At 63.9% G+C, this 22,395-nt stretch overlaps 9 protein-coding genes across 9 annotated transcripts in view; 4 read left to right on the top strand and 5 right to left on the bottom strand.

Annotated features, from left to right (window-relative positions):
- The window catches only part of F751_6428 (Baculoviral IAP repeat-containing protein 3), a gene marked incomplete at both ends in the record, with an annotated part of 3,010 nt that extends 2,419 nt beyond the window's left edge, over positions 1-591 (bottom strand). The window contains 2 exons of the mRNA XM_011397483.1: positions 9-338; positions 447-591. Of these exons, the coding sequence (XP_011395785.1) occupies positions 9-338; positions 447-591 (475 nt within the window). The remainder of the gene's footprint in view (positions 1-8; positions 339-446) is intronic.
- Positions 592-2,090: 1,499 nt separating this feature from the next.
- F751_6427 (Peroxisome biogenesis protein 5) lies at positions 2,091-5,484 on the top strand (the record flags this gene model as incomplete). Its single annotated transcript, XM_011397482.1, has 8 exons — positions 2,091-2,282; positions 2,620-2,890; positions 3,171-3,259; positions 3,510-3,869; positions 4,082-4,218; positions 4,356-4,542; positions 4,755-4,976; positions 5,245-5,484. 8 exons carry the CDS (start codon positions 2,091-2,093, stop codon positions 5,482-5,484), a joined length of 1,698 nt encoding a protein of 565 aa, XP_011395784.1.
- A 472-nt stretch (positions 5,485-5,956) lies between these two features.
- On the bottom strand, positions 5,957-7,158 carry F751_6426 (NADH dehydrogenase [ubiquinone] flavoprotein 2, mitochondrial; the record flags this gene model as incomplete). The annotated part of the gene is made up of 3 exons (XM_011397481.1): positions 5,957-6,088; positions 6,378-6,935; positions 7,090-7,158. 3 exons carry the CDS (start codon positions 7,156-7,158, stop codon positions 5,957-5,959), a joined length of 759 nt encoding a protein of 252 aa, XP_011395783.1.
- A 797-nt stretch (positions 7,159-7,955) lies between these two features.
- F751_6425 (hypothetical protein) lies at positions 7,956-9,353 on the top strand (the record flags this gene model as incomplete). The annotated part of the gene is made up of 4 exons (XM_011397480.1): positions 7,956-8,066; positions 8,468-8,788; positions 9,072-9,149; positions 9,249-9,353. The coding sequence occupies 4 exons, from the start codon at positions 7,956-7,958 to the stop codon at positions 9,351-9,353; spliced, it is 615 nt and encodes a 204-aa protein (XP_011395782.1).
- Positions 9,354-9,813: 460 nt separating this feature from the next.
- On the bottom strand, positions 9,814-12,813 carry F751_6424 (Tetratricopeptide repeat protein 27-like protein; the record flags this gene model as incomplete). Its single annotated transcript, XM_011397479.1, has 6 exons — positions 9,814-10,135; positions 10,353-10,402; positions 10,711-11,586; positions 11,745-12,195; positions 12,439-12,519; positions 12,737-12,813. The coding sequence occupies 6 exons, from the start codon at positions 12,811-12,813 to the stop codon at positions 9,814-9,816; spliced, it is 1,857 nt and encodes a 618-aa protein (XP_011395781.1).
- A 1,109-nt stretch (positions 12,814-13,922) lies between these two features.
- On the top strand, positions 13,923-14,693 carry F751_6423 (Uncharacterized protein YgiD; the record flags this gene model as incomplete). Its single annotated transcript, XM_011397478.1, has 1 exon — positions 13,923-14,693. The coding sequence occupies one exon, from the start codon at positions 13,923-13,925 to the stop codon at positions 14,691-14,693; it is 771 nt and encodes a 256-aa protein (XP_011395780.1).
- Positions 14,694-16,301: 1,608 nt separating this feature from the next.
- Positions 16,302-17,230, bottom strand: F751_6422 (hypothetical protein; the record flags this gene model as incomplete). Its single annotated transcript, XM_011397477.1, has 2 exons — positions 16,302-16,928; positions 17,186-17,230. 2 exons carry the CDS (start codon positions 17,228-17,230, stop codon positions 16,302-16,304), a joined length of 672 nt encoding a protein of 223 aa, XP_011395779.1.
- A 668-nt stretch (positions 17,231-17,898) lies between these two features.
- Positions 17,899-18,831, bottom strand: F751_6421 (hypothetical protein; the record flags this gene model as incomplete). Its single annotated transcript, XM_011397476.1, has 3 exons — positions 17,899-18,057; positions 18,230-18,304; positions 18,676-18,831. The coding sequence occupies 3 exons, from the start codon at positions 18,829-18,831 to the stop codon at positions 17,899-17,901; spliced, it is 390 nt and encodes a 129-aa protein (XP_011395778.1).
- Positions 18,832-19,908: 1,077 nt separating this feature from the next.
- F751_6420 (CCR4-NOT transcription complex subunit 3) overlaps positions 19,909-22,395 on the top strand; it is a gene marked incomplete at both ends in the record, with an annotated part of 5,440 nt that continues 2,953 nt past the window's right edge. The window contains 9 exons of the mRNA XM_011397475.1: positions 19,909-20,022; positions 20,111-20,170; positions 20,314-20,412; positions 20,637-20,718; positions 20,838-20,896; positions 21,007-21,071; positions 21,230-21,440; positions 21,679-21,747; positions 22,022-22,082. Coding sequence (XP_011395777.1) covers positions 19,909-20,022; positions 20,111-20,170; positions 20,314-20,412; positions 20,637-20,718; positions 20,838-20,896; positions 21,007-21,071; positions 21,230-21,440; positions 21,679-21,747; positions 22,022-22,082 — 820 coding nt within the window. The remainder of the gene's footprint in view (positions 20,023-20,110; positions 20,171-20,313; positions 20,413-20,636; positions 20,719-20,837; positions 20,897-21,006; positions 21,072-21,229; positions 21,441-21,678; positions 21,748-22,021; positions 22,083-22,395) is intronic.

The following is a 22,395-nucleotide window of genomic DNA, read 5'->3' as shown; positions in this document are numbered from 1 at the left end:
CGTCACACCTGCCACCAGGCTGGACCCAGCGACCTCGCAGTGCCCCGGCGTCTCGTCGGTGCTGACGTGGCAGGCCAGGGACACCACGGCCACCGGCTTTTCGCCGCTGGGGATGCGGCCAGATGAGTCGGGGGGGAGCTCGCTGGGCAGGCAGGGGCGGCAGCAGATGGCGTGGGACAGGGGAACCGTACCGCTGCCGGCGATGGAGAAGGGGGTCACCCACTGGCCCTGCCGCTCCCAGGAGGACACGAACCAGCCCGCCTTGTCGCAGGACAGGCCGTTGGGCGCCCCCGCGGCGCGCTCGCACTCGCACAGCTTCAGCTGGAGCTCGCCGGACTCTGAGCATGGATTTATAGGGCGGTGTCGTGATCCGGCACACAGGCAGGAAGAGGTGGTCAGGGAGCATGGAAGCAGCGGCATTCCCCCGTACGTGTAGCATTTATTACCTGTGATGATGAATGCCGAGTCGTTGTAAGCAGCCTGGACGCTGGCGAGATGGGACGGAAGGGTGTAGGGCGACCCGACCACGAGCTGGGTTGCCAAAGCGGCCAAGACCGCCACCTTCACCCACACTATCCTCAATGCCTGCATAGAGGCTGTCAGGAGGAATGCGGAGTCGAAAGAAAGCGGCAAGCGGAGGTCTCAACCAGGAAGCATGGATTAGACTGGCAACGAGGATCTCTGCCCAGGTGCTCCGGCCTTTCAAACAGAGACGGGGACGTTTGGCAGACAATACAATAATCCCATCTCGATTGGAACCACTTCCTCAGTGAACAGGTCCAGAGTTGGCTTGACGGTGCATTGCTCACGATAGTGGCAATCCGAAATCCCTCTCGCGCTCGGAAACTCCGGCGTGGCGATATTTGCTAATCTGAAGGTGGGCCAAGCAGGAGTAGAGGAGAGGTCCGATACAACTGAAACATTACAGGTACAATCCTTCCTATATTGTGCTTCGCCGAGCGTCAGTGTGTGGAAGTCGGCGGTCTGGCCCCAGCCCTATGTCGGGACTCCGGGACCTGGTCACAGGAGCCGATGCATGCGGCCCCAGCGATGGAGCAGGGCCGTCCAATGCTGCGGCATCTCTCGCAGATGCCCTTTTGGGTCGCAGGGCCAAGCAGACCGCGCAAGTTCAGGAGGTGCGCGGCCCCACCAATGGCTTGGCAGGACGGTGGACCGCTGCAAGCTTGGGGCTTGTCACCGGTGGTGTTCATCCCAATGGTGCACCCTGCCATCGCTACTTGTCCAGGGATGCCAGTGGTTGTGCAGATGCTGCTCGGATCCGCATGCATGTGGTAGTCGCAAATAGGTTTTGCAGCCTCGCCCCATTGTCCTCACCCTTGGACATCCGTGCAGCTGCCTGGCCTGGGAGCAGGGGGTGCCGCGGCACCCCAACACATGCAGCACTACCAGGCGCCCAGTGCTGCTGCAGCAGCAGAAGCTGCCCTGCAGCTGCCAGGCATGCAGGGGCCCCGCAGCGAAGCCCTGGACGCCTTCTTTCCTCAGGGCCCCGCCCAGGCAGGTCTCCCCGACTTTGCAGAGTTTGAGAGCATATACAGTGGCGCTTCACACCCTGGGCAGGGTGGCCCACTGGCCCACATGACGCCCCAGACAGCTGTGGCTCCTTTCTTCAAGGTGTGTGTCGCACAGCTGAGATTTTCCCAGGGCCCTGCAGGCTTGTTGACCAGGAGCCCTTACTCGATGCTATGGATATCTAGCAGAGACTGAGGCTGTGCTTCATACAGCGTACCATAGTCTCGACGCTACTCGCTCTCCCCCAGGCCTTCATGGACAGCGGGAAGACTGCCATGCCGTTCCACCCCATGCACCTGCCAGCCGTGCCCTTGCCTGTTGCAGACCAGGTTTGTGCTGGCTGGGTGGGAGGTGATGAGGGTGCTGTACCTGCTGTGCATCCTGAAGGTCTGCTTGGAGTTGGCCTCATCATACAGCAGGATCCCCTGCCCAGCGGCTTGCGACGCCTGCTTGTCGACGAGTGTACACAATGACCCACGCACATGCCTTTAACCCCCTACCCCACCCCACCCCACCCATGCTGTGCTGCCCAGATACGGATTCGCGATCGCTCGCTTATTATGGCTCGCCAAATGTTCGCGGAGCAGGGCGGCCAGTTTGCCGATGCACAGGTCGGCGCCCTGCTTTCCTCCTTGAACATTGATCCCACCACCCTGCCCCCCTCCCTGGGTCAAGCCAGCTGGGACAACATCTACTCTGGTGCCGCTGGGCCTCAGGCGGGCTTGACAGACCATGCCGCCAACCAAGCCATGGTGAGGGCCTCGTTGACGATTGATTGGGGTTGTGCAACAATGCATGAAGGCAGGCGGGCACCCAGCTACACAGAGCATGGCGCAACTTTCCCCTGTGGTCATCAGTGGGCGCATTGAGGGGGTGCTCAAGAGGGGCTCCCTGCATGTGCTGTGCCAGCAACCCCTCGTGCTCTGTCTCTCCCAGCTTGCACATGGCCTCCTTCTCTACCCTGAGCTTGTGCACGGCGCTCAAATTCCTCATACTCACATGCCAAACACCCTTGGCCAGACGTGCACTGCATAACCACATCACTTTAGCGGACCCCGGACTATTGCCTTTCCCCCTCCTCACACGCAGATGCATGGGCAGCAGCCCGGTGCCTGGGTGGACGACTTTGCGCGGCTGCAGGTCGCGGACGGCACCCAGTCCGGCGGCTGGGCCGGCGAGTTCTCGGCGCGGCAGGGCGCCGCCCAGCCAGCTGCGGAGGCCTGGGCCGGCGAATTCGCGGGCGAGGTGCCGGCGTCCGCCTGGGTGGACGACTTCCAGAGCGCCGGGGTGGCGCAGCGGGAGGGCCGGTCCGAGGTGGAAGCTGTGGAGCAGTCGCGCAGGCTGGCCGACACGCTGGCAGGTGCCCTGGAGTTTGTTTTGGGGAGAAGGTCCCCGTATGGTGTGGATGGTATAGGAGCTTGATGGTCTATGTTCAACGGTTGGGGTGGGTCTCGCGGATATAGGCCTGGATGATGGGGGCGGGTCCGCCCTAGATTGGGGATGGCCCAGGGCGGCCTATCGTGTGGGAACAAACCAGAATGCCTGGCACACTTGAGTTCGGTTGGACTAGCACCCCATCCCCTCAAAGAGAACGACGATCGTGCACTTAACACCCCCCCCCCACCCTTCGCACCTTGCAGCCAACAAGGACCCCAAGTTCCAGAACAGCCAGTTCCTGAAATTCATCTCCAAGATGAGCCGGGGCGAGGTCATCCTGGAGGGCAACAAGGTGAGAGGTGGGAGTGTTTGGAAAGAGGGTGCCCAGCAGTGGCAGCCAATGTGCGAGAGGTGTCCCGAGCAGACGGCCGACGGAAAGATTGACGTCACGGACCACACTGCAGAAAGTGCAGTGCACCCCTCGTGCGTGGACTCCACAGTCACCATCTTTTGCATCCCCTGGTCCTGGGAGCTTGTGCAGATCCCTATGGTAGTTGTGAGATGTTTACATTCCCCCGCTCCCTCAACACGCACATACACAGGCCACGGAGGTCACCCCCGCCGCCTCCGAGTGGACGCGGGAGTTCACGGCCGATGCCGCGGCGCCCTCCGCCGCGCACGGGCCCTCCCCCTGGGGCGAGGAGTTCGCCTTTTTCCAGGCCCGGGCGGCGGGCACGGGGGGCGACTGGGCCGACGCCTTTGCCGAGGGCGTGGCGGGTGAGTGGGCGAGCGAGTTCGCCGGGCCCCAGACCGAGGACTGGCAGGCGGAGTACGACGCCGAGCTGGAGCGCCTGCACGGCGCCCAGGCGCCATCAGCTCATGGGGGTTACGTAATGGCCGAGAACAACCCCTTCCTGAGCGACACCGACTCCATGGCCAAGGGCTGGGACCTGTTCAAGCGGGTGCGCATTTGGGAGGGAGGGGAGGGAGTGTTGGCATCTCCGAAGGTAAGGGACAGTGGCCCAGCCTGGCTCCCGAGGGTGCGCGGCAGGAGGGCGGTGCTGACGCCCCTGCCCACCGAGGTTCCCCCCTTTGCCATCCAGTCCTCCCGCGCCCAGGGGGGCCTGCCTGCGCTTCATGCCACGTTGACCTGTCATTCCATCCACCCTGGCAGGGTGTGCTGACGGAGGCGGTGCTGGCGCTGGAGGCCGAGTGCCAGCGCTCGCCCAACAACGCCGAGGCCTGGCGCCTGCTGGGCAACGTCCAGGCCGAGAACGACGACGACCAGCAGGCCATCGCCGCCATGAACAGGTGCGCAGAGAGGGAGGGGGGGGGGGGGGCGGCGGCTGAGCTGACCACCCCAGGTCGCTCGCCGTTGCCTACATCCAACCGTACATCTGATCCACAGCCTCTCGGTCGCCGACTCCAGTTGCTCCCCGAGCACGCAGGGCGCTGGCCATCGACCCCTCCAACCTGGAAACCCTGCTCAGCCTGGGCGTCTCACACACCAACGAGCTGGACTCCAGCGAGGCCCTGCAGTACCTGGGACAGTGGGTGTCGCGCCACCCGACGCACGCCCCCGTCGTCGCCGGCATCCAGCGGCCCGCGGATGCCAGCCAGAGCCTGGTCCATGTGGTGAGGGATTGGTTGGTTGGTGGTGAAATGGGGACTTGACAGGAAGATGGTGGCGCTCGATGTCGTGTGCGCCTGGCGTGCCGTCCTGCAGCTTGGTCGTGAGGAAGTGGCAGGGGGCCCATGGGTCGGATTCTGGCCCCTTGCGCGGTTGATTATCATGTAGTAGTTCCGAAATTCTTCCCCTCCTCCCCTCTCCCCACCCTTTCCTGCAGACATCGCTGCTGGAGGCCGCGCTGGCGGCCAACCCGCGGGACGCCGACCTGCACACCGCGCTGGGCGTGGTCCATAACCTGGCGAGGCGGTACGACGAGGCGGTACAGGCCTTCCGCCGGGCACTGGAGTTGCGGCCCCAGGACTACTCGCTGTGGAACAAGCTGGGCGCCACGCTGGCCAACAGCAGCCAGAGCCGGGACGCGGTGCCCGCCTACCGCAAGGTGTGCGGGTGTGGGAGGAAAGGATGGAAGGGGGGAAGGAGGTCTGGGAAGGCCGGCTTGATGAGGCAGCACGTCTGCTAGAACTCCTGATGTCCCAATCATGGCTTTCAGCGGGCTGAAATGAGACTCCAAGGATGAGTATCTCTAACTGCTGATGCCAGCCATACCCTCCACCCCTATACGCTTCCCCTCTTCCCATCCCATGTCTGAAGTTCACAGTCCTACCCCCCCCCCCCTCCTTTGTCACTCTTCCACCCACCCTAACCAGGCGCTGGAGCTGAAGCCCAACTACATGCGGGCCTGGACCAACATGGGGATCAGCTACAGCAACCTGGCCGACTATGACGCCAGCGCGCGGTACTATGTCCGCGCGCTGAGCCTGAACTCGCGCGCCGCGGCCGTGTGGTCCTACCTCCGCACCGCACTCATGTGCGGCGGGCGCACCGACCTGCTCCCCGTGGCACAGGCAGAGGACATCCAGAGGCTCTCCGCCGAGCTGCCGCTGTGAATGCTGTCGTTGGCGACTGGCTGGCGTGCGAGCGGGCGGGCAGGCGCAGGGGCGTGAGCGTTACGCTGTGTGCTTGTACACTGGTTCAAAGCACTGTGCAGGTTGCCATGCAGCTGTGCTTGCGTTTACAGGCGATTCAGTGCCTCAGGAGGGAGGGGCACATTCTTCAGGGCACCAAGGGGGTAACGAGCGCATGCACCGCCTTGCCCTCTGCGCGCCGAGACTCTACTTTGGTGGCGCTGGGGCCGCCTCTGCTGGGGGCTCGTCCAGATTCCTGGGTGGTGGGTAGAGGGAGGGAGGAGAGGGTGACGGTCTGGAGGGAGATGGAGACCACGATAGACACGCAGGGCAGGAGCTGGGCCCGTCCGGGCAATGTACCCGATGCACATGGCCAGTATGCGATTTGCTGAGCAGAGGCTGGCAAACTCACGCACAGCTCCACCCCTCCACCCATCACGATAATACGACCATCCTAGGCCGACCTGCAGTAGGGTCCGGGAGGGGGCCCCCTCAGTGTGATGTTGGCGCCAGGCGAGTCCTCCACCCACTTGCCGTCCGCGACGGCACCCGAGGGCTCCGCATTGTGGCGGTGCTGGCTCCCGACCTGTTATAGAGATGAGGGTGGGGGCAGGTGAAGCTTTGGTTAAACCTGGACAGTCGATGGGGGTGGCAATGGGCGGCTGGAGGTCACGATGATAACAGAGTCTGTCCCACTTGCCAATGATTTCCATGTCAACATCCTGGCTTGGGTGGCTGGTTGTAGCCAATTCCCCAACACCCTGGCCGCTGCAGGGGCTGGGTGATCAGAGGTACACTCTTCTCTCACCCTCTCCATCGCCCCAGATGACCTTCCCCTCCACTTCTAGCACCCAATCCCCCAGAACCCTCCTCACCTTGGGCTTCTTCCCCGCCTTGAGGTCCTCCAGGATGCCCACGACGTCCTCCGGGGTCAGGTCCTCGTAGTAGGTGTAGGTGAACTTCTCCACGCCGCCCGAGTAGTCGGCCACGGCGATCATGGGCGCGTTGACGCAGGCGCCCATGCACTCCATCTCCGACAGCGTGAAGAGCTTGTCCGGCGTGGTCTGGCCGTACACCACGCCCAGGTGGCGGCTGACAGCCTCGTAGATGCCCTTGGCGCCCTGGAGCATGCAGGGCGTGGTGCCGCAGACCATGACGTGGTAGCGCCCCATGGGCGAGCGGTTGAACATGGTGTAGAAGGTGGCCACCTCGTACACGCGAATGGGGGCCACGCCCAGGACCTCCGCCACGCGGTTCATGGCGGCCAGGGAGAGGAAGCCGGAGTTCTGCTGCTGGGCCAGGTCCAGGAGCGGGATCATGGCCGAGGCCTGGTAGTTCTCGGGGTAGCGGGACAGGATCTCCTTGGCCTTGGCCATGTTCTCCTTGGTGAAGTCGAACTCTGTCTCCCAGTTGTTGTGCGGCTCGTGCCGGTGCTGGAGCGGGGAGGAGGGATGGGGGGTTGTCGCTGGGGGTATGCAGGTGAAAGGATGGAGGTGTGCAGGGGGGGTGGGGGGGGATAGATCACTGTGCATGACACAGATGGAGGCAGAACTCCACCCCATACTCGAACACCACCCACCCACTCACAATGTTGAAGATGTCGTGGCTGTTGGTGGCAAAGGCCCTGGATGCGACGCTGAGCACCTGCACAGTCATGGTGCGGACCGCATCACATTTTACTGACATCAACACAATCCCGATACCAGTATCAGGCAGGGTCCTGGTTGCAATCTCGGCTCCACACTACGCACCTCCTGCTGCTGCTGTGGCTGCACGGACGCGCCAGACCCGCGCAGGAGCGTGGCAGCCCTGGCAAGTGCCCTGGCGCTCCTCAGCATGATGGCGTGCTACCTCGTATCGGGGCTCGGCAAAAAGCGAGCCAGGCAATAAACCTTCGCTGGGTCCGGACCGAGTGTTTCTCGCCGAATCAGGGCGTGACCCGTACGACCCTCTCGACACTGGTCAGACTACTGGTGCCTCTGATTCGTTGCATGATTTTGATTCAGGGTGCGGGCCTCCTGGCGCCCGGGCCTGCTGGCAAGGGGGTCCACCGTGGCATGGGCAGCATCAGATTCCAGGTTTCCTCAGCTCGCCCCTCCCAATCGAGGGGAGGGTAGTGGAGGGAGTATCGGGACCCCCTGAATCCTAGCGATGGTGTATATGGAGCCAGACTTGGCATCGGCCATTTGAAGGCCCTTTATGAGTATCAGTCCTGCCTGGAACCCCGACGCAGGTCACACGGCCTCTCTTTGTTACACCACACGGGAGGCACCCCTGTCTGTCGCTCAGCCTCGGAAGTCGCGGTCAGGGAGGTGCTTGTCGCGACACGTACAGCCTGAGAACGCCTGGAGCTGAACATAGTCCGATTCTTTCGTTCACATCAGAGGCAGCCCTCCTCCCCAGGCCTCCTATCCCTCCGGGGTTGGACACCCCCTCCAGGACAGGGGGTCGGCATGTCTGTCGCATCCCACGCCGGCTCGAAGCGTCTGCTGCACGGCGAGGGGGCGGCGCTGGGCGAAGTCTCCCCGCTCGCAGGCAAGCGGGGGCGGTGGACAGGAGAGCAGGTCAGCAGCTGCGCGCAGGCCTCCCGAGCTCTGCCACCCAGTCTGAAGAGGTCGACGATTCTGGCCCTGGCAGCCCTCTTCCCGAGCATGAGTGACCAGGTTTGTGCAGAATTCTGTGGTTGCGAGGTCGATGCTCATGGCGATGGCTGGGAAGGTGGTGTGGCCTGAGGTCGTCATACCTCGATGGTTTCAGGCAAGGGTAGTAAGAGTGTATGGAGCGCTGGGCAGTAAGTAGCCTGTCGAGGTCCCCCTTTTCGTCACCGTCTCTTCACTCTGGGACTGTTTGAGCCCTTCTCAATTCTGCGGGAAGCACCAGTGGCCTGGATTGTTCTCAAGGCTCCCAAAGAAACCCTCGCAATCTCGCCTCCCCCCCCCCCACGGAAATCGCGGCTGTGCTAGAGGAGTATGGCAACGACGTGGATGCGGCGATCAAGCGGCTGAACGAGCTCCAGCTGGGCGGTGCGCGGGAGGCGGCCCCCTCGGGGACCGCCCCCGCCTTCATCCCCGGCGACCGCCCGACGCCCGGGCAGGAGCAGCAGGGGCAGGGGGCGGGCGGCTTGCCCAGCGCGCCGCCCTCCCCCACGGCCCACTCCGCCGCCGAGTGGGTGGAGGAGGTGGTCCGCGAGATGACCGCGGCGCGGTCGGTGGAGGATGCCCGGGCCCGGGCGGCGCGCGTGCTGGAGGCCTTCGAGCGGGGCGTGATCCTGCACGCCGCCAAGCAGGTGCGGTGTGGTCTCGGAGGGGTGAGGGGCGGGGGGTGCAGGGAGTCCAGGCGCGCTGAGGACTCCAGCCGCATGCTGGCGCAGTGCTCTGTGCCATCGGCGATGGCCCCGGAATGGTGGGGCCTCGCTCTCGTCAGGCACCCACCCGGCCAGCGTGCTCTGTCGCGGCCGGCTCATCCCCGGCCAGCGCAACCACACCCATCTTCTGCCCCCCTGTCGACGACTGTCGTCCTCCACCGCCTGCATCCACGAGATCAACTCACCCCCCCCCTCCTTCTCACAGGACGGGGCCAGCCCCACCACGCGGCTCCGGGCGCAGCTGCAGGAGGCGGGGCGCGAGAATGCGCTGCTCAAACGCGCCGTGGCCATCCAGAACGCGCGGCTGCAGGACGGCGGCGCGCGGGAGGCCGAGGCCGCGGCGCTGCGGGCGGAGCTGGACGCCGCGCGGCGCCGCATCCAGGTGCTGCAGGTGCAGAACTACTCGCTGCAGGTGCACCTGCAGGCGGCTGCGGGGTCCCCGCCCGACGCCGCCGGCGGGGCCTTCCGCAACCCGGACGTGTTCTGACGGCCGGCACCGGCGGCGACGCACCCGCGCCCCCAAGCCACGCAGCACCCGCTCTTCCTGGCAAACGCCAGGAGGGGCGCTGGCGCACGTTCCCTCGTCGTCGGAGGAGATGCCGGGGCACGATCCCAGTTTTCCACTCGGGGCATGCCCTGCGGCCCACGCCTCCCTTTCCTGACGCCGCACCCCTGTACCATGGCCTGTACTCCGGCCGCCAGACCGGACGGCCCCCCATATCTTGCCGACGGCCCTGTGCCAAAGCCCCCCCCTCCCTCACTGCCCGCCCCGCCATTGGGGATCGCTGTACACTTCAACTTCCTGCACTGTGCAATGGATCCAGGGGGCTGACCTGACATGGGGGAGTGCCATGGACAGCAGATCACCGCGCGGCGCTGCCCGGCCCTCCTCGCACATCTGCAGTGCCTCGAAGCGGCGACGCAGGCTGCAGTGCCCCCGGACAGCCTCACAGCGCGTCCAGGCGGGCCTGCACGTCCTGCAACGCCCCCCGGAGCTCAGCGTGCAGAGCGTGGTCGCCGAAGCCGGGCTCCGCGGCGCGCACGACGCCTCGGAGGTGCATGCGCGCCGCCGAAAGCTCGCGCCTGCCCCCGCCCTCGGCCGCCGCGGCCGCCACGCGGAGGTGGGCGACGCCCAGCGCCAGCGAGGCGCGCGCGAAGCGCTCGAAGCGCGTCGTGTCCGACTGCCAGGCGGCGCCCTGCAGCGCCCGCACCTCCTTCAGCCTGCACTCCAGCGCGAGGGAGGGGTCCTCGCTGGTGGCCTCGTGGTACCTGTTTCGGGATTGTGTTTTTGGGGGCTGGGACACTGGGGGTGGGGGCGCATGGCATGCGGTGGCATGGGGGACGGAAGCACCTGCCCCGTAGGTCTCTAGCATGCATCTCGCCTGGAAGCCCCCGCTCCAGCTCCATCCCGCCGTCTCATGCGCCGCGCCACCACCCCCGCACTCACAGCAAGCCACCTCTTCTCCCCACCCGCGCGGCAGCCCACCTGGCGAAGAGGCCCCAGAGCTCGGCGCCGCCTGCACCGCAGGCCGCGGCCTGGCGCAGAACAGCGTGCACAGCGCGCTGCAGCATGGCTGCCCCGCGCGCGTCGGCCGCCGCCTGCACGGCCGCCGCCTCCTCGCGCGCGGCCGCGTCGCGCGCCTCCGTCGGCCGCTCGGCCGCCTCGCCGGCCTCGCCCAGCCACCGCGCCGCGGCCAGGTCCAGCTTTTTGAGTCGCGCGTCCACCTCTTCGTCGTAAGGATCCAGCAGGTCGCCATCTTCCTCGTCGCCGCCCCTCCCACCATCCCCCTCCCTCCATCCCCTCCCTCCTCCTCCTCCTCCGCGCAGCGCTCCAGCCGGCGCACCAGCGCCTCCAGCGCCTCCAGGTCCAGCCGCGCGCCGTCTGACAGGCGCAGCACTTCCTGCAGCGCGTGCGCGGCGGCCTGCCACTCGCGCGCGCGCGCCGCCACCGCGCCGTAGTTCTCCCAGGCCTGCCAGCTGTCGCGTTTGTGGCGCAGCGCCTCGGTCAGCGCGGCGAAGGCCGGGCGCCAGGCGCGCAGCGCAATGTGCGCCGCGCCCAGGTTGTTCCAGGCCTCGCCGTTGTCCGGCTGCTGCTGCGCGGCGCGAGTGAAAGCCGCGCGCGCGCCCGCGTGGTCGCGCTCCTTCAGGCACGCGTAGCCCAGGCTGAACCAGCCCTCGGGGTGCAGCGGGCTGAGCGCGAGCGCGGCGCGCCAGTGCCCCGCGGCCTCGGCATGGCGCCCCGCGCCCGCCGCCAGGCGTGCCAGCGACCGCTGCGCGCGCGCGCTGCGCCCGCCGCTGGCCTCCCACGCGCGGCGGTAGTGGCCCGGGTCCAGGCTGAGGTCGCCCAGAGCGCACCAGAGGCGTGGGTCGCTGGGGCGCACCTCCAGCCGGCGGCGCACCAGCGCCTCCGCCGCGCCGCGCTTGCCCAGCAGCTGGTAGCACACGATCACGCTGTCCCACAGCTCCACGCCCTCGAACAATGGCAGCGCGGAGGCCACCGCGCCCGCCGCCACCAGCGCCTCGCCCAGCTCGCGGCGCAGCGGCGTGCGCAGCGGCAGCGCGCCGAAGAAAGCGCAGCGCAGGCGCGCGGCGGCAGGGGGCCGTGGCGCGCCCCCGGCCTCCTCCACGCCCTCCAACGAGGCCAGGCCGCGAATGCGGGTGCGGGGCCGCTCCAGCTCCAGCCGCGCGAGCTGCAGCCGCGCCGCCGTCGCCAGCACCCACTGTGTGGGGTTGGGGGTGTCTTTTTGAGAGGAGAATCTGTGTCTCTCGTGAGCTCACGGCCCGGAGATGCAGCGTGGCATTTCCTTGTTTTGACGACAAGCGCAGGGGATCTCCCCCCTCCACCCCCCCCTGCTGAGTCCCCGGTCCACCCCCGCACCTGGCTCAGGTCCTGGGCCACAACGGCCTCGGCGTAGGCCGCCAGCTGGCCCGCACGCACGGCGTCGCCCGCGCTGCCCTTCCGCAGCAGCGCCGCGCGCGCCAGCAGCAGCGCCTGCTCCAGGGAGTGCAGGTCCCGCGGAGCGGCGGCCGCTGGGGGCCTGCCACCCGCGCCCTCCACCAGCCGCGGGCCGGGCAGAACGTCGTCGGCGCCATCCGGGGTCTGCGTGGGCCTGGCCCCCGCCGCGGCGACGTCCGGGGGCAGGAGGTCGTCGACTCGCGCCGCGCCACGGTCCCGGACCCAGGCCCCCCGCCGTGAGACGGAGACCACCAGCTGCGCCTTGGCTTCCGTCTGGTGAGCGGTGCGGGTGCCCAGCACGCCCGCCAGCTCGGCGCCGAACCCCGCAAGCCCGTCTGCGACGTCCAGCCCGGAGCGCGCGTCGGCCACGCGACTGTACGCCAGGTGGCGGGCCGCGCTTTCCAGGGCCAGCGCGACGCGCAGGGCGCGGGGCCAGGCGGGCGCCGCGGCGGCAGCGGCGGACCACAGCTCCTCGCACAGCACGCACAGCGTGGCGCTGCGCCCGCGCAGCAGGCGCTGCTGCGTCAGCGCGGCGCGGCCGGCCCACCACGCCCAGCTGGCGTGGGCGCGGCCGGCCGCCGGCGAGGCCGAGCCAGGGGGCCCTACCAGGCAGTACCGCGCCAGGAGGAGGTACTGAGGGCCCACCACGACGCCCTCCACGTCCTCGCCGTCCTCGGACAGCTGGGAGATGGCCCACCTGTTGGTGTGCGGGAGGGGGAGGGGGAAAGTCTTGACGGCTGATGCAGGATCATGATGAGGCGGGGGCAGTGGGAGGATGTTGACCTCTCCAAGGAGGACAGATGCGGGCTATCAGGAGCATGCCCTGCAAGATCTCAAGGTAGAGCCAGAGATATTGTGGTGGGAGTGCCTATGCTCAGGACGAGCGGACGCTGTGCCAAATACAATGGCCACACCCTTTAACGAAGCAGATCCCGGGTGCAAAGCCGATCCTGTGGCCCTCCTCCGACCCACCACCCCTACCTATCTCCATGAGGGTGGTTTTCTGTCTTCTGTCTGTTCTCATGGACATCAATCTCGGTCTGGGCTGAGCTGCTGGCAGGGCTGCAGCTGCTGCCGCCTGGTGGGCAGGGGCCGGTCACGTTCTGCCTTACGAATTCGCAGAGGGCTGCGGCGCCCATTACCAGCACCGAGTCATCCCCAATACTACCAAGGGCCGGTCCCAGGGCTGCAAACCAGTCAGGCACGCTCTCCGCAGTGGCCAGAGCCTCTGAGGGGGCCAGGTCGAGCACCGAGGCCACAGCAGCTGCGAACTGCCCCTGCCTGAAGCTGACTACCTCAGGCCGGACAGATACCTCGGGTACCTCTTCATCGTATGGAACAGTGAGCTCCAGAAGCTGTAGTTCCAGGTCTGAAATCGCCGTGCCGGGGGTAAACTGCGGCATGGCGCGAGCACGCCCAGTGGGCTCGAGGACGGGTGGGCCAATCAACGGGTGTTCATTGTGTGAAATGTCCCTTTGTTTCTGGACTGAACGCTGAAGCCTCGCATTTGGCAGTTGTATGCTGATGTAAGTGCCGCATGCATGACCCGACTTTCCGCGCGCGCGAACAACATTCGTCAGGATTGTGTCCCGGATCCCACTTCCCAGCACACTGTGACTCGGATCTCGGGACCCATGCCACTTCTACATGGTATGCATAATGCAATTCTCAATTTATATGCCAGCATCCCCAGATGCCGGTGATGCCTAGGAAACAGGCCGACATCCTGGGTGGGCGGGTGTAGCACCTAGAGCAGACGGAGGACGATGACAATCGCTGAAGGAAATCTATGTATGTTCAAGATGCTAATCTCAGCCCTGTAGCAGTCGAGCGTGCGGGGGAGTCCTGTTCAATTCGCTCCGACGCTTTGTAGGTGATCAGTCTGAATGCTTAGGTGATCGAACTGCCGGAACGGCAGTGTGGGTCTCTTGCGATGTCGGGGAGTCGTACCATCATCATCACTACGTGTCAGCATAGCTGTTCGAACATTACTTGCCTCAGACCGCGGCGGTGCGCGATCTCCTGCTCGGCAGCGCTTCTCGAGAAAGTGTCGGACCCACCGCCACCGTCGCTGCCCACGTCTGGCCTGGCGTCCATACCATGGCGAACCCCCTCACCCGCATGCCGACCGTTTTTGTGGCACATGGCAGCCCCATGGCTGCCCTGGAGACCGGCCAGAGCAGCCAGGTCTGGGCGCGACTCGGCAAGGAGCTTCCCCGGCCACGGGCCATCCTCTGCATCTCCGCACACTGGGAGACCCAGGGCACGCGCGTGACCTCCATGGCCCACCCCCCGACCATTCACGACTTCCGGGGCTTCCCCCCGGCCCTGTACGACATGCAGTACCCCGCCCCGGGGGATCCCGCCCTGGCCAGGGAGATTGCTCGGGAAACAGGCGCCCAGCTGGACGACGGCTGGGGCCTGGACCACGGCTGCTGGACGCTGCTACACCACATGTACCCAGAGGCCGGCATCCCCGTCCTCCAGCTGAGCCTGGACACCGCCAAGACCGCGGCGGAGCACCTGGCCATGGGCCGGCGCCTGCGCCCGCTGCGCGACCGGGGGGTCCTGGTGCTCGGATCCGGCAACGTGGTGCACAACCTGAGGCAGGGACTGGGCGCACACCCGCCCCCAGCCTGGGCCACGGCTGTCAACTCCCAGGTGCGGAGCTGGGTGAGGGAGGGGCGGGAGGGGGAGCTGGTGCGCTGGCGGGAGAAGGGGCCGGACTTCCGGCTGGCCATCAACTCCGGCGAGCACTTCCTGCCGCTGCTGTATGTCCTGGGGGCGGCCCAGGAGGGCGAGCAGGTGGAGGTCTTCAACGACCGCCTCGAGATGGGCAGCATAGCCATGACCTCCTACAAGTTTGGCTGACATGAGCATTGATTTGCGATCATGGCGTAGGCCCGTGTCGGGCACAAGCTGCTGGCATGTGCTGTCTATTCCCTCCGTGAAATGCATGTATGTTTGCTGCGCCGTATTCCTTCCAGAACCCAAGGCCGAGCCCAGTGAGACAAGGAGGGTTGCAGCGGGCAACACTGTACTGCGGCGTTGCCATTCGCACCAGGCTTCTCAGGTTACATTGAGAGGTTTCGAAAGGAGAAGAGGGATGTTTTTGCCAGAGGCCTGGGTGGCCGAGCAGGCGATGGACATACTCCGAGGTCACTACTCGTGACAATGGACCATGTCCCTCATGCAGTGGTACTGAAGGCAGCTTGCAAGTTCAAGGGGGGGAACTTGTTGAGTCAACCGGGCTCAACCAAAGCACCAGCCATGGCGGTGCATCCTGAAAGTACCTGGGGACATTGCAACGATCAAAGGGCAGCCACCGCATTGTGCATCAGCAGAATGGGGCCAATGACGAGTGGAGGCTGGTTTAATGCATGGATGCCAGGGTGGAAATGCACAATGTCATACAGCAGTCATTACAATGCATGGTGGAAGGCAGTCATTGGGTTCCTGGACAGTCATCTGAATGGGAGCAGGAATGGTATTCCCATGGGCGACCTGATTCAAGTGGCCGTCCCCCATTGCAGCCCCAGCCCTGCATTCACTTGCGACGACCATGGCCAGAGTGGTGCCCTCCTATGCCTTCGAACCCGGGATCGATGCCCTTGGAGGAGCCAGAAGCATGAGAGGTTGGTGCCTGGTCGCTCCCGCTTGCGAGTGATTCGTGGATGCTCTCCTTGCCCAGGAGGGATCCCTCTCCCAGAACGACGGACCCGGGCTCTGTGTCAGATTGAAAGAGGCGCCCTCCGATCATGGCCTCCGTGCTGCCGTCAGAGCGGTGAGAGTGGACTCCAGTGGATGCGGCGCCCTGCAGTGGTGTCGAGGGAGATGGCGCGGTGACGGCCAGTGGCTTTCGACAAGCTCTATTCGTGAGGGTACGGAGCAGTCAAGACGTGCTCCGATATTCAGCACCACGATACCATCATGTTTTCAACTACTCCTGGAAAGGCATGCGTAAAGATGCGGTGATCCAAGGCCCCACACTCACCACAACGACGCACCTGTGAACTCATTACGACACCGGTTGACAGGTCGACAGTGGGGTTGCGACCGTGTAAGAGTACGTAAATTATTCGCTTGGGCAATATGTAAATGAAACTGAGGATTTATATAGTTTTTGTGGTGCAGTGCAACGGTGACGTGACATAATTGTTTCAAGAAGGTAGAGTACATACAAATCTGCATGGCTACGCAACGTCGATGGCGGGAGCTATGGAGAATCCAGTGTGATGATTGTGATGGTTGGGTAAAACGTCGTCGGGGACAGGTGTAGGGTTGATTTGTGGAAATGTAAAATATCAGAAGTAAGATTGTGTTATCTAAATTCAACAATTATAATTGATCAACCCACACTATGTGATTAATACCTTTACTGTTTACACATCACCCATGCATACAATGGTGAAACATTGGGGAGGAGTTTACTCATCCAAACACAGATTGGGGAAACATGGAGACCGAGACACAATATGTTCAGTACTTGGTGGAGGTGTGGTGGCCAGTGCCGGTGGTATGTGTCTCGGAAGTCTTGCCATCGAAAACACGCTCAGCTCCCTCAATAACGCGCTCGCGCGTGCCGAGGTGCTCGGTGGAGCGCTGGTCAACCAGATCACGCTCATTGCCGGTGGCGCGGGTCTCCACCACAAACTCCTTCTCCACGGGGCGGTGCTCACGGATTTGCTCCACACGCTCCTTCACCAGAGAACGATCCTCGGTGTTGGTGTAGTAGTCCTGGCCAAGGACCTGCTCCTTGCCCTGCCTGGCAGCAGACTCGATGTGGGTCTTGGTGTCACCAGAGGTGTGACTGTGGCCATGGCCAGAGTGGTGGCCGGTAACACCCTCGGTGCCGTAGGCGCCCGCAGTACCGCCGGTGGAGCCGTAGGTCTCGGTGGTCTTGGAGTAGTTGGTGTCGCTGCCAGTGAGACCGGTGGTTCCGGTGGTTCCGGTGGTTCCAGCAGTGCCGGTGGTGCCGTAACCGGCGCCAGTGCCGGCGAGCCCGGTGGTGTTGCCGGTGGTGCCGTAGCCGGTGGTACCCTTCTCGGTGTAGGTACCGGTGCCGGTGCCGGTGGTGGAGTCCTGGTGGCCGGGAGTCAGTGCGTCCTGCACGTGCAATGGTATAGGAAGATGAGTTCAACTACACGTGACGGGAGTTACTGACCAAGCCGCGGGCGATCGACTCGTGGCGTTCGACACCCTCCGAGATACGTTTCGGCACTGGCATCGGAAGCTGCTCGCTAAAGCCCGATCGAGGCACCGCGCAAGCCCTCCGTCTACCAACACAGAGATCTAACAACGGTAACACGGCAATGCCCGACCCCTCGCCCTCAAACGCGGAACCGAGCGGGGCTCCGACATACCTTAATGTTGGCGCCGACATTCTTGATCTTATCGCCGATAGGCATGATGAAGAGGTTTGGGGAGTGTGATCCGGGGTTGGGAGACGAGTTGATGAGGAAATGGGCAGGACTTGATGTAGATGTGTGAGATGTTGTCAAAATATACGGGTTCATGTACTTTGGAGCGCGTGGAACTGACATTTCCCCTGAAGCTTGCTTGCAGCTACCGAATCTTTGCTGGCAGGTACACAGCCGGTTCCATGCCGTTGCCGGTGTGCGATGCTCCTGGGCCACGGGACGCCCAGCCTTTCCCCTCGTGACCTAGACACTTTCCTGGCAGGCATCTACATCCTCGAATTACCACCTTGAATGTTCCGATGGGCTTCCACGGGCTCTGGGGCTCCATTCTCCATCGCCGGATCGACATGCGATATCCGATCGGCGCCAAAACGTGTTGATCCGATCCGGAAATTTGGGTATCCGGCCCCGTATCTTTTCGGAACGCAGCTGCTCCCTGGTTGATGATCATGCATGGTACCAAACATATCCCTATCCCTGCCAAACCCTTTATTGTTGTACTGTGCTGTCTGAGATAGGTTGCAGGAAGCTATTTCAGGGTGTGGGTGCATCATGAATCAATATTGAGGGTGCCAACGCTCAACACACTTGGCAGCTCAAGGGTGGTGGCGGCAATGAGGGTGAGAAATGATGTATCACATACCAGGCGATATATCTTAGTGAGACTTCCGAGTGGTTTCAGTTCCGGCGCCGACAGGAGCCACATCGCTGGTGGTGGTGAAGGCTGACTTCACAATATGTTCCTCCTCCCCCAGATGCTCCGCATACCGCTTCTCCACAGCCTCCCGCTCCCTGCCAGTCGTACGCGTTTCAGTCTGTATTGAAAGTATGGGAGTCAACCGTTACGAACAGGGTTCAATGTACAGTTTGGCAAGCTTGGTAGGAACAAGCTGGATACCACTGACTCTGCACAGCATAATCCAACAACCTCCCATTCAGATTGCCACAAGATTGAACAACACAATGCATGCTATATAAACTGCTCACCAGGATCTCCTTCTCCACGGGCCGGTGCTCAACATAGGTGTACGTCACCTCACGGATCACAGGACGGTCCTCCACCTGGATGGGATAGGAAGGGTGCTCATTTGAGGATAACATCCTATCACCATTGCACCATGTTCGAGAGCAAACTAGTGATAGCTTAAATGCAATTAACCATGCACACTTCCACGAGATACCATTCAACCGCTCTCCACCTGGGTAGAGTAGAGCTGGTCCTCGACCTTTCCCTCAGATTCCTGAGAGAGTTCCGTCGTTTGTGAGGGGGCTGTCACCGTCTCTTTCCTCCCCACACTCTTTTCCGCAGAGGTAGTCCCAGCGGTGGTGGTGGTCCTGGTGGTGGCGGTGGTGCCTGCTGTTTTCGCAGAGGGCACGTCTGCGACGACATTGCTCGCGGCAGCTGGCTCCGTCCGAATCGCCTTCTTGCCGACCACGCCATCGGGCTGGAGCACGCCCAGCCCGGCGCCTCCCGCCGTCCCATAGCTCGCCCCGACATTCTGGTAAGTGGCGTTGCTCGCGTCTCCCAGAGGACGCCCCTCCTTGTCCTTGGGGTTGAAACAGTTGCTGAAGAATGTCTTGATGCCCATTTTCGAAGCAAAGTCTACGGCCTACGGTACCAGACACACGTTGTCACTCTACACTGCTTGTGAGGCACCAAAATGGTCTGAATATATCCAATGTAGGCCGGAGACGCAACTGGTGGGCCTGCATCAAATTCGCGAATGTAAGTGTGGAACCTCCGAGGCATTGACATCGAAGGTGCCTCAGCTGGTGACTTCCATGCAACAAGCAATGCCGTTTGGGGACGGGTCGCATTGATCGACGCAGAAAATCTACCCCGCCGTGTAGCAGTAGATTGTACAAGGGTCCTAGTGACAATCTCAGGGGGGCCATGCTTCGTAGATGGGGGGAGAGGCACAGCGGGAGTCGCGCTGGCCTACACCCCGGCGACGAAAGTGCATCTCGCGAGCAGTAAAGCAGGGAAAGCGAGGCGTTGCATACTCCAGAAGCCGAGGTAATATATAATGTGCAGACAATGCAGCGTTGTGCTCTTGAGAATGACTCATTATGGCCAAAGTGTGATGGTCTGTGGCGGCTGATCACTCGGATAGGCGGTATCTGCTCCAGGGAACCACCGTTTGCAAACTTCATAACATGAAGCAGGCTAGGGTCCTAAGATACAACGCGATGATATGTTCCCAACAATATCACGCCTGCCAAAATTGTCGCAACCAACACAAACGGTGCTGGCGCCAGCCGGACGGGCACTGCTTGAGGCAGCACTCTTGATGGTCTGGACCACAGGGAACATGACGCTTCACCACTCCATTGGTTATGTCGATTTCCAATGCCCCATAAGATTGGAAATAATGTTCTCAAAGCGAGGTCACGCAACTGTCTAGATAGATAACTCTTCGTCCACCATTTTGGCCTTTCGGCGGTGCGCGCGCCTTGACAATGCTCCCGCCACGCTGAGAGAATCCCTCGATGGGGGGTTCTGACCAACCCCTTGCATGCGTCCAGCAGCCTGGATCGCACTCCGATACGTGTCAGGACCAGTAGAGATCGAGTATGCGCTTGCGGCATCCTTCCTGATCACTCAAAGGCTCTGCCCACGGGACCTCTCCACCCCTTCCTGCTAATACGACGGAGCACGTAACGCCATGGCGAAGCAGCGGAAGCTGCAGGGCGAGATGGAGGCCGCGCTAAAAAAGATCGCGGAGGGTGTGGACGAGTGGGAGGACTTGTGGAACAAGTACGAACGATCCCACGACATGGTGAGTGCTGAGGTGACGCTGTGCGGTGGGTTCGAGTCCCGCGGGCGTACCCGAGTAGTCTCACAATGCATCGATGTCCATCTGTCAGGACGCCGCGCAGCGGGAGCGGTTGGTCGCCGAGATGAAGCGCGATCTGAAGAAGCTCCAGGTAGTACACGCGATACATTGGAAGGGTGTGCAGACCTGCGAGCTGCACAACCAAGCATCTGACCACCTGAAGCACACCATCGCCAATGCATGTGCGAGCTGCTGGCCACTCACACCTGCTCTGCCCCGCTCTCCTGTCAACAGCGGCTGCGGGAAGCTGTCCGTGGCTGGCTAGCCAACAACGAGGTCCGGGTGGCCAAGGACACGCTGGAGAAGGCGCGGAGAAGCATCGAGATCCAGATGGTGGGTCCTGAGAGCCTTTGGAGGGGCCTGGGGTGCAAGGTTTGCCGGGGCTTCGCTCTCCGCACGAGCTTTTGGCGCCGCAGTAGGGGAGTGGTGTGCAGCATGCGGGTGTGTGCCAGTTGCCGCTCGGCACTGATGCAATCAGCAGCCTTTGGGAAACTCTGAACGCAAGACGTTGCTTCACATCTGCCGTCCCTCCCCCCTCTCCCGCCAATCATTTACAGGAGCGCTTCCGGGTGGTGGAAAAGGATGTCAAGGGCAAGGCCCATATGGGGCTCGGCCGGGACGCCCTAGACCCTGCGGCAGGTGACTGGAGGGTTGCCTGGGGAGTGTGTTACGCGCCTGCAAGGCTGGGCAGGGCTTGGTGCAGCAGCCCTGGGCCAGCCCTCAGGTGCCCTCCTCCTTGCACCCCCTTCTTTACACAGCTGCGAAGCAGCAGTGCGCCGACTGGCTCACAGACGTCATGGACCGTCTGCAGACCGAGGTGGGTGGGAGGTTCTGAGCGTGCCTGGTCCAGATCGGTCCCCAGTCGGCCGGCCCCGCGTCGCATGCTCTGTGGCGCAACTGCCGGTGTGCCTGTCCTCCCTGTGTCAGATTGAGGCATGCGAGGCGGATGTAGAGAACCTGGGCCCCGCCGGCAACAAGGCCAAGAAGACACGGTGAGTGGATGAAGTGAGAAAGGCCGGGAGGAGCCCGGGGGGGGGGGGCGGCCGGGGCCGTCGCCCCGCTTCCTGCCGGCTGCGCCTGCCGCCTGCTCGACCGCTGGAGGGCACACCCCGACCGGTCGCTCCCTTCCCGAACGAAAATGACTCGGCAGGCTGGCCGAGCTGCAGGGCCTCATCGCGCGGCACCAGCAGCACGTGACGCACCTGGAGCAGACGCTGCGCCTGCTGCGCAACGACCAGGTGGAGGCGGAGGAGGTGGAGGACGCGCTGAAGGAGGGGCTGGAGGCCTACCTGGACACGGGCGGCGAGGCGTTCGACCCCGGGGAGGACGAGGGCCTGTACGCCTCTCTGCCCCTGGAGGAGGTGGGTTGTGAGAGGAGGGAGAGGGGGAGGGGTGGTGGGGATGCAGGGGGGTGACCTGCCTTGGGTAGTGGTGAGTGGAGCAGGCTTGCCCCCCGGGGCAGGCGCTCAAACTGTGCTGTGTGAGGAGTCGGGGGCAGACTGCGTGTCGGTGCAGGTGCATGGCCCTTCTCATGGCATTCTTGTTGCAGGCCGGGCATCAGCTGCAGGCCCAGACCACCCCAAACCCACCTCCCCCCAGGTGGACGCCAATGTGGGGAAGCTGGCCGACCCGGTGACGCCCAAGGTCGCGCCCGTCGCCCTGCCCGAGGTGTGGTACCCGGACGCCTGTGGTTGGGAGCAGCCCTGCGGATGGAGGCGTGCAGGGACGAGGGACTGGCTCGGGCCCTGGGAGCTGCCGCCGCGGGCTCGCAGTGCGCACGCTGCGTGCGCTGCGTGCGCTGCGTGCGCTGCGTGCGCTGCGTGCGCTGCGTGCGCTGCGTGCGCTGCGTGCGCTGCGTGCGCTGCGTGCGCTGCGTGCGCTGCGTGCGCTGCGTGCCAGGCAAGGGTGTGTGAGCGCCGCCGTGGTCCCATCCATCGCGCAGGAGCCTGCGAAGAAGGCGAAGCCGGGCAAGCCGACGCCGATCAAGACCAAGCCCGTCAAAGGTTGGCTGGTGTGAGGATGGCTGGCTCGGCGGTTGTTGCATGATGCTGCGGCGCCTGGAACCAAGCAGGCAACCCCATGGAACCGGTGCTGGCTCCTCGGCCCTGCTGCACACCCGACTCTGGCCGTGCCTGTGGGAGACCCCCATGCCGCCTGCCACCGAGCAGCCTGCCACACCTGTTTGGGGGGCGCCCCCCCCCCCCCCCCAAAAAACCCCCCCCCCCCCCCGCCACGCTCGAGCCCTTCTCCCCATCCCGTAAAGCCCTCCCCGCCTCCCGCAAGGTCCCCTCCTCTCCCTCCCAAGTAGATATCCCC

Source organism: Auxenochlorella protothecoides (genome assembly GCF_000733215.1).
Source record: "Auxenochlorella protothecoides strain 0710 unplaced genomic scaffold scaffold89, whole genome shotgun sequence".
Classification (NCBI taxonomy): Eukaryota; Viridiplantae; Chlorophyta; class Trebouxiophyceae; order Chlorellales; family Chlorellaceae; genus Auxenochlorella; species Auxenochlorella protothecoides.
This window is presented reverse-complemented; position numbering and strand designations above follow the sequence as displayed.